At 42.8% G+C, this 10,071-nt stretch overlaps 1 protein-coding gene across 1 annotated transcript; it reads right to left on the bottom strand.

Annotated features, from left to right (window-relative positions):
- Positions 1–979: 979 nt before the first annotated feature.
- Positions 980–7,051, bottom strand: cuedc2 (CUE domain containing 2). The gene is made up of 9 exons (XM_061227763.1): positions 6,931–7,051; positions 6,352–6,431; positions 6,037–6,180; positions 5,810–5,871; positions 5,302–5,417; positions 5,002–5,172; positions 4,477–4,541; positions 4,286–4,346; positions 980–4,138 (listed from the first exon to the last, which is right to left on the bottom strand). Exons 2-9 carry the CDS (start codon positions 6,423–6,425, stop codon positions 3,992–3,994), a joined length of 840 nt encoding a protein of 279 aa, XP_061083747.1. The 5' UTR covers positions 6,426–6,431; positions 6,931–7,051; the 3' UTR covers positions 980–3,991.
- Between the last annotated feature and the right edge of the window lie 3,020 nt (positions 7,052–10,071).

The following is a 10,071-nucleotide window of genomic DNA, read 5'->3' as shown; positions in this document are numbered from 1 at the left end:
GGTTAAGCTAAAGTAAATGTTCTGTGGACGGAAAATGTCCATGAATTAAATGTAAACTACAGACCATTTTTGTGATTGTAAAACTGACATAAGAGCAGGACCCGAAGGGCACCAAAAGCAGACGTCGTCAAGCACGCCGTTATTCACTCGTTTTAGTGTCGGTTCTCCAAGTCTCATCTTGTATGATTTTACGTGCTCATTGTTGGCAGTTGAGTCCAGTTAGAACTCTCTGAATTCTGACTGAGGCCCAGGTCGAATCTTGCCTCGCAACCTTAAACCATTTACCAATGACATTCAATAATTTCTTAAGATGTAGGCTACATTTCAGGCTGCAGTTATATAAACCCCAGCGCCTGATTATGCCGTGTGTGTATGTGGCATCAAACAATACCAAACAAATTTGACTTGGCACTGTTTATACAGCTACTTTCTGAACACCAATTTATAAATAAATGGATACTTTCTAATCTAATTTATCGAGCGTCTGAGATTTTCCGATGGACATAATCTGTTAATAAAACAGTTTCACTTTGAATGTCCGATTTTAAAGTAACGTTCCATTTTTATTTTCGTGGGCTGACGCTATTAGCTCACTCATGCTAGCTACAGTTCTTCACCATGCAACTGCCTATAAGTGCAATCAAGAAAGTGAAAAAGCGAAATAAAAAATCTACAATGCAAACTACATCCTTTGTTAGAAATATATCTACCGTCTAGCTCCCATGCACACACTGCTAGCCAAATCTAAAGCTCCGTTTTGCCCTCCCTACTCAACTAAAATAAGTGAATTTTATGAAATGCGGATGGTACATAATCTCTTATCTGAATGCACATGCCGTGTGTGTGTATTACAGACGTAAAATCTGGAATTCACAATACCGTTAAGTCGTATGCACACAGACACACCCAGAAATAAGACAAATGACAGTAATTTCACAAACGTTGGCACATAAAAGATCAAATAAGATTTTAGGACAGATTTTTACAGCGGATTTATCATTTGTGCACAGGCAATTACATGTAGGTGTGTAATTATTGGATAATTCAACATTACTAATGTCATTGAGCTAAAATACCACACAGAAACGGTGAACCATATCTGCATGATGTTTGCATGCAACACAAAACCATAACTCTTAAAAGATGCGACTCAACTAGACATCCACTAATCAAACCACAAAAATGTAATGTGTAAAATATAAAGCGTTTGTCAATTAGAAAATGCACACCATTAGATCCAGTGTTTAACAAACCATTGACTTTCATACAAAAAATGTCCTGTTATTCAAAAGAAAAGAACCCCAAAAGGCAACAGAATTGAAAATACACATGGGTTGAGACATACCAAGTGTACAAGTAAATTAAATGTTTTGGTACAAGTTATGAAAAGATGCTCGTTTACCTGTGGATGAATCACTAGTAACACTTAATCAAAGCCTTTCAAATCTATATCTCTGTATAAAAATAGATGTATTTTGAAGTAGGCTCGATATGCATAACCTGCATTACCTGCTAGTGAAATAATCTCTAAACCAACAACTATCCTTGAGACGGAGCGGTGTTGAAGTTTTCCATTATAGTACACACAAATTAAAATGAGCCGAACAATAAATCAAATCTTTAAGGAAAACATTGAAAGTTACGAAACTGTGCAAGTACACAACACACACACACACACATTTTCTACATCAGTGCAGTTTCTACAGCATTCATACATTTGGAAACAAACAAAATGTATGACTGGACACAGTCTGTTATGGCATTTGAGCTCATAACCCAACCTCACGAAGCCCAGTGTCATTGTGATGCCAGTGTGTTCAGTCTGTTACCAACACCCCGGACCTCTGCATCGGCCTGGCTGGAAACCACCGCCTTAAAGGATTGCTAAATCTATTGGTAAACAAAAAAAAGATAATTATGCAAGATAAATGTACAACTGACAAGAGATGCATAACTGCAATACTGATACCTCCCGTTTGACACTTTAAGCCATTCCTGGTGGAGAGGGGCGGTGATTGGCTGCCTCCCTCTCCAATGTTCAGCAATGTGCCCAGCATTCCCACTCCATCCGGACCGGAGAGGTAGGAATTTGATTAAAGGACCGGACCACGGAAACCCAACCCGGATTCGCACTCAAAACTCAGGAACATTTAGACAGAACGCAGAGGCACAAACCCAACCTAACTAAGCAATCGTTATTCACTCCATTTTCAACAGCGGACTGATATTAACATCTGGGACAAGGACAGCGCAGAACGTGACAGCGAGCGCTCGTCCTCGATCCCCACCGAGTATCCAGACGTGACGTTTTTTAAAAGGTGAGTCAAAAATATGTTTAGTCAGGAAGTTCCCACACACTGCCTCCCTCAGAGAAAGTGCAGATTTCGCCGGAAAAGTTTTAAGCTGAGCTCAAAGTGGTCACCGCAGGAGACCAGCTAATAATAGAGGAACAGCACATCCAGTCTATTTTCAGAACGGCAGAAAAGCCCTGAGGCAACGGTCCCATTTTTACACAATACTCAATCACTCCAGTAATGGCAAAGAGCACTGTGGGTCCACTAAACCTGGGCTCCTGTCCAATGTAACACTTCCTGCAGTGCAATGACTGGTTCAGTGCGAAAATGAATAATTCTGTAAGAAAAATTACAAACCCCTACCTTACGTACATCATGCAACAACACTCCTCCTTACTAACCCCAATGTTTCAGAACACACAGTGAATGTTAGGTGATCAATAAACTCAGTACACATGGTCCCTGTTGAACTCTATTAGTGTAATTAACATTGGACACTGGGCTAACATGGTTAAATGGTCCCTGTTGGACTTGTATGTACTCACATGTACTCTATTACAGTGTAATTAACACTGCGCTAACATGGTTAAATTGCTTAAGAACAACAGCCAAAAGATTTTCAAGTATAATACACAAAGATGTTGAATATAATAAAACTTTTAAATTGGACTGGACATTTTTATCCGGTCAACAGCTTTAACAGATTCCACGACAAAGTGTCCAATTTCTAGATCTTTCTAGATACTGTCAGAACTTAAATGTAAGACCTACAGACCTGCATTAAGTCAACATATCAATATTACAACATTACTGAATCAATATTACACTGCTAAAGCTTCATTTGACCCACCGTGTCCCTGTGGGTAGAATGAAGCAGCAATTAAGACTAATATTCTGAAACTAAATGCACTTTTCACACCATGTTACCATTACCTGCATGATTATTGGATATTCTCTCCCTGCGTAACACTGGTAATGAACTGTAGCAGCAGGCCTGTAATATAACACAACGTACATCCCCAGACACACCAGGGCTCACAGAGGAGGGTAGTGTTGCTGAAGAACACAGCTTGGGGGAGAGCGCCTAGTGTTTGAAACAACAAAATTAAATGCTTTGCAAAAGAGGTCAAAAGTAGGTACCAGAAAATAAGATCATTTGGCATAGTAAAAAATAGTTTTAATTAAGAACGTTCTAAAAGAGTCCAATTCTGATTACCACCGCTTTTGATTTGTGTTTAAATTAAGGTACATTCTACAAAATGAAATTAGCCTTTAAAAAAATAAAGGAAAAAAAGTACACTGTCATTTGAGTGATCCACAATTGAGATTAATCTGGGAGCAGTTTGTCATCACTTCTGGCGTCATTCCGATCGTGGGGGTTCTCCGGGTTCTCCCTGTGAAACGTTCCCGGGAACGTGCGCCTGGATCAGGGAAACTCCGGTATAACACGGGCGTCTCTACGTCCCCACCCCTCGTCTGATCAGCCAATCCAACGCTGCGTTTAAACGTCTTCAACAGACACATCCACACAACGGAGCTGCCAAAAGCATAAATAAGGATGTGGTGTAAACCGAACAAGGAAGAAGGGTTTCGCGCCCCGTCGAGGAAACGATAACGCGATGAAGACCAACGTAACGAGGAAAGGATCTCGAACAAAAACGCAGTGTGCTGGGCTCCCTGGGGAGGAAGTGACATCATCAGTGGAAGCGGTACTTCCTGGCGGGCTTCAGGCTGATGTAGGTCTTCTTCACCTCGTCCGTCTCGTCCTTCTTCACCTGGTGGTACCGCTCCCCTTTCGTCGTGACCACCTGGTTACCGTGGTAACGCACAAGCTTCTTCGGAGCCTGGCGAATGTGAGAGAGCGCGTCAGAAACATCCCGACACCACGAGAAACATCTCCTCCTCTTGCCTAACGGCAGCGTATAACAATATAACTCCACATCGTGATGGCTTTGTCATACGGCAATCACGTCTCTGGAAAAAGCGCTTACGTCTTTAGGTGTTACAGGCCTGTGAACTTTCTTGTCTTCCTCATCGTCTACCAGCATGTATCTGAAAGAGGGCAGAAAAATGAAGATGCGTACTGTAAGGTTACCGGTCTGTGGCATTGATTTTTCAGGCCTGGCATTGACTCAAGACTGCCAGGATTTCAGACCAAGCCCGCTGTGGAACTGTGACTCACTTCTCCAGAATGCTCGCTTTCAGCTTCTCGTCAGCTCGTGGAGAAATGGGCTTTCCGTGGTTCACCTGAAAAATTCAGAACGTCAGCTGCGGGTGAGTCTGAGATCAGAGCCACACATTGACCCTGCTCTCACTGGACGTCGGGGCACAGTGCTCACCCAGCTCACTCTCATGTACACACGGCGCTATGGGCGGACAATTGAAAGAAGGCTCCGCGTTTACATTTAGGCTAGCAATGAATTAGGTAGTTAAAAGCAAACATTTTTTTGGTTATTTCTGGGGTTAGGAATTTGAATGCTGCAGTACCATAGTTATCAGAATATCTTTGTGTGCTCCACCTAGAATCCCGATTTCCCCTAAATAAGGTGTCCACGTGGGCCTTTCAGGTGGGAAACTCGTATAGATTGTAAATCTGACCACTGGAAAGCTGGGTGAGTTATGAGATGTCTGAGGTTTGACTGGCTGTGATGGGTTATGCACAGTAAGGGGCGGGGCCTGGTTTGCCTGGCTGTGATAGGCCACGCACGTTCAGGGGCGGGGCCTCGCGCAGCTGCAGGTCTCCCTCGATGATGAGGCGCACCGCCTCCCCCAGGTCGCCCTTGGCGATGCTCAGCGCGCTCCGGGCCTCGGTCACACTGCACTTCGGGAACATCTCCAGGAGGTGCTGCTCCCGCCCCAAGCCTTCCCCATCGCCGTCCTGCAAACACAGCGTCCGCGTGGGTGCAAGGGGCTTCACAACATCCGCACACAGCCTGAGCTGCCCTGCACTGAGCACTGACCTGAAACCCTCATCCTAGCGTGAACCTTTTTTTTTTGGTGGCAGTACCTGGGCTGTGGCGCCCTCTGGTGGCGTGGTGAAGTCCTGCGGCTGCCTGGAGAAGGACGCTGAGGCGGCAGTGTCCTTCAGCGTAGACTGCGGCCCCATCTTCGGCTGACCGCTGTCTTTAATCACACACACACACACACACACACACACACACACACACACACACACACACACACACAGTCACACACGTATCACCGTCAGTAACGCAGCACGTCTGTGTCCCTATGCATTCAGACGCGACACCATGCTCTCGTGCGAAAAATCCAGTTTCAAAACATCAGGTGACAGAAAACTGGTTATAAAAACCTGATTAAGTACATGCATCAGCTCAATGTTGGTTATTGCATTTAAGCAGTGTATGCTCACATGTATGTATATTCATACAGGCCTTCCAAAAGGATCCTGACCCCCCAAGCTTGAAACTTGAATGTGTAAGTATCAACTATCGATATTTCAGGTGCCAAACACAAAATCTGATCTTTAGTTATCAGTTATAACTGCACGTTACCTGCGTTCCGGGCTGTCGCCAGTTTTGAGGAGAGGTTAAACATCATCTCACATACTTTGACGCTGCAATAAATAAATAAGAATGTAATTAAATGTTCTGCCTTTAAATGACACCAAATCAAAAATCTGACCGATTTTTTTATTTTTACCTCCCCTGAATCCAGTACCACTACATATTCAGGTATCCGTTAACTTTTATGTCCAACGTGGGGCCCGTTTGCAGAATACCTGTCTATTTCAGCGAATCCGGGGATGTAGGCTTCCAACATTTCCACGAACACCTCCACGTCGAAGTTCTCCTCCACGCTATCCTGGGAGCCCAAGTCCTCCAGCACGCCCGTCATATAGGAGAGGATCACGTCATCAAGCGTGCTGCTCGTGAACAAAACACCCGGACTTCAGAAAGGTGTAATTTCCCCGGCAATAACAACAATTATACGCGTTAGAAAAGCAGGAATATTGTCATTCAGTGTTTCTTTGCCTTGTTTACATGTTTGCGCTCTACACAGTGTGTCAAAGGACGTGGGGGAAGTAACATCTTACCTGAGGTCGGCGTTGGGAATGTACGACTGGATGAACTCGTACAGTGCGTCCTGAATTATTTTATGAAGATCCATTGTGACCTGGTTGCAGTTGGCGAGAGAAACCGCGTAAAGTGAACACATTCCGCGCCCCACATAAGTATTACTGACAGATAATAAGTGTAATACAGTTAGCAAAAGCCCAGTAGTAAACGAAAGCGGTGTTTTACCCAGAATTTCCCCGAACGATGATATTAGCCACCTAACTGTAGATCATTGGCATTGTTCCTTTTGTTCGGAGGTAGAGGTTTGCATGATAAATAAATACCATTTAACAATATAGAAATGCAGCTTCGCTAACTTGCTAGCCAATTAGCCTAGTGTTCGTTTTCTGTGCGTGTCAATGTATAACGTTACTGAGAATGTCAAATTGTATAGCTGGTCACCCTTTCAATAAATCCAGGTAATATTCTCCCTTTGGCTTAAAAAAAAGACAGAGAAATAATTATATTTGTTGGACAATGCTGAATGTCTATTTAGCAAGATAGTGTACCGGACCGGTAGCCATTAAGTCTGCCTTACTAAAATTATCAGCGCTTACAATTCACAATCATCCAGGCGCCGTGCGAGTCTGCGCAGAATCCGTTCGAAATTGCAGTCGAACTCCAGGACGGCAGAACGTTCACAAGAAACCCGAAAAGAGACCCTGCATTCCACGGTACCACCCACAGAACTGTGGTCCCATCCCGGCATCGCCTCGCCTGTCCCCGGCGCCGACTGAAAACAAAGAGCTCTTCACCGGGGGTTGGCAACTACCCAATGGGTCCCAATATATGGTGTCGCCATCTAGTTTGAAAATGCCATTAATACCAGTAGTAGGGAGAATGTGCCCCATAAGCGGTTGAGAATCGGCGTTTCATCGTGCAATAAGAAATAAAATTGTATGCAGTACTTTATTATTTTTTTATTGTAGCGATGATCGATTTAATGGTATTGAATGTGTAAGACCGGGGTATTTTTAGACTGTGATAGGACTGAAACTGGTGATGATTTTAAAAGACATCTTCACCTGCTTTGTTGGACAACTGCCACCTATTTAATTGATCTTATTTGCCTAATAATTGTGGCTGAAGACTGTAAGATGTTGAGGTTTCAAACAAAAATGGCTTGGCTCATTGTGCTGGAGAGGGGAAATAAGTACGTGGTATTAATAGACTACAGTCTGGGAATATTGTTCAGAGCACAAAATTATTCTTAGAAATAATTGTACTACATGCAGAGTATTTTAGCTACATGCGTCTATGCAACAGAAAAGTGCCACATCTTCAGTACAGAGCCACCACTGTTGTAGGTTTCAAGTATTTGCAACTTCTCTGTGATTTATGTATTGATGAATTCCAATTTTGCACACTCTCACAAGCCTTCTAGATGATAGCGTCTGCTAAATGCTGGCCAAATGCCAAAATGTAATGATACCGCATCTTATTGATTTGCAACACGACATTCGGGTTCAGGCTACCAACACAATACGTGATTCCAAAAATAAAAACTTGCAGTAGCAATAGTATTTTTAAGATTGGCATTCTTGGGCTGAAATTGTCATGATTTGTGATTAATTTGTAATAAAATCCAGAAGGAAGTTCGGACGTCTTCCAGAACAAAGGAAACTGTGGCCATTGGCTTTTACTGTGATTGTGCAGCAAAGAGGATTTGGCTGGTCTGATGCTGTCAGATTGAGCCACTTTGGCTGGAGCGGCGTTCCTGAAATTAGCCTGGCAGCCCGTAATCTAGGGCAGCCGTCAGCATAAACCACAGCTGTTCTCCGCCGGCTTCTATATGACAGCCCGGATTTCGTTCATAGGCTAGCCAGTGCCTGTCGCATCGGCAGCAACGACCAGGGAACCAACATTATTTTAGGCCCTCGGGGACTCTGGGTCAAGGCATTCCACGGTCTCGCTGCTTCGCGAGCTAATCCAGCTAGCTACCGTGAGTACCCACGCCAACGTTACCCGATAAAAACACGCAAAGAATGCCAAGGGAGCAAGACAAAGGATTCATTCTAAATTAGAGTAACGTGCTGATGATGGCTAGCTAGATTTCAAGTAGCTAGCCAACTTCAATGGAATGTAGCTAGCCTAGCAGGCTCACGGTAGCGGAGCACGAAAATAGCACACAATGCCGTTCGGGACAGATGCCGAGCTAGCTAGCAAGTTGGCTAAAGTTATCCAAGAAAGCAACCAAAACCAATAAATGAGTTAATTGACGCTAAGTCGGCGCTAAACAAGCAAATTGATGTTTTGTAGTCCATTGTGGTTGTAACTGTAACTAGTTAGGCAGTCTTTCTACGAGAGTGCTAGCTAGCTATGTAATTTACTATGTACTATAAGGCAAGTTAGGCTAGCCAAATGTGTGCTAGGTAAGTGCAAACGCGAACTTCGTTAAGTCTTCAGCTAAATCAGTGCTAGCTTGCAGTTACCTTACCTGTTTTCGCCCGCAAGTTGCAATTTAAATCCACTATATGCAGGAAACTGTAAACGGTGTACTTCGATCGAATCTAACTATTGGGAATATAGCGAACTTTCAAAACCATAACAGAGACCAGCCCGCCGTCGGCCCGGTTTAAAACAAGTGGCGTCACTTCCCCAAGCAATGTGGTTTGACGACCTAAAATAAGTTCACCATCGTTACCAATTTATTTGACTTCGTCGGTCAACAAAAAGTTTTCTAAGCACCGCTCAGCAGTAAAAAGTACATTGAATATTGGGTCGTTTTAACAAACTGTGGTATTAATAACATAGACTGTATAAAAATAGTCTTGACGGTGTCACCGAAGGGCGACCAGCTATATGGGGATGTGACGCCCTCTGACGTCGAGTCCTTAAAATATTTCACAGTAGGAACCGTCTTGTCCTTGTACTAAGCTTGATGATCTTCAATTGTCCTTTTGCTTTGTCAGTATTAATGATAGAAATACACATTTTAGATGGTAAGATGTGTGATGCAGTGTGGAACGGGCCTGACTTTCCCCCTAAAGCGAAAATATGAACGGAAATGTAATTTGTATATTAGAACATTTTAAATATAAACAATCTTTGCTCACTCAGTAATAGAATGGGCTCCTTAACTCTGTGTAAATAATGTTAATTAACACCTGCTGTGTTCAAAATTACGTTTTCTTAATGCTGTGTACCAATTCCCACAAAATATACTACTGTGCCCGTGTGACAATTGGAATTATTTGCATTTCAGACGTTTCTTTGTTTTCAGTGCATAGAAAAATGGTTCTGAATTAAATGTGGGCAATTGTAAATGTATTATAAATGTATATTCACAGCAGCGTATTAAAATATTACAATATGAATCACTGTGAAATGTCTGAATATCTCGATAATGTATTTTATTTTAATATATTTTAGCATCTAATTTTCATAAGTGGTAGTTTCATGCAAGGGATTTCTAAATTACACTTTGCTCCAGGATTCTACTTCTGTGAAGTTTTTCAGGTGTGTTGAAGCCCCTGTATGTTACTGTCTGATCAGATCACCTGTGGCTAACACTCCTTAATGACAAATTTAAAAAGGCAAAGTTATCTCAGGTATAAATCTGAATTTTAATGTCTCCTTATTGAGGTTATCTGGAAGGGATGACTCTGCCTACTTCAGGGACTCTCTGATTGGAAGCTGCAGATATTTGCGAGGATTATCCTCAGGACAAATTGTTAATTTGCGATTAGGATCTTGAT

The sequence above is a fragment of the Conger conger genome, chromosome 18 (assembly GCF_963514075.1).
Source record: "Conger conger chromosome 18, fConCon1.1, whole genome shotgun sequence".
Lineage (NCBI taxonomy): Eukaryota > Metazoa > Chordata > Actinopteri > Anguilliformes > Congridae > Conger > Conger conger.
Note: the sequence above shows the minus strand (reverse complement) of the source record. Positions and strands in the feature narration are given on the sequence as shown.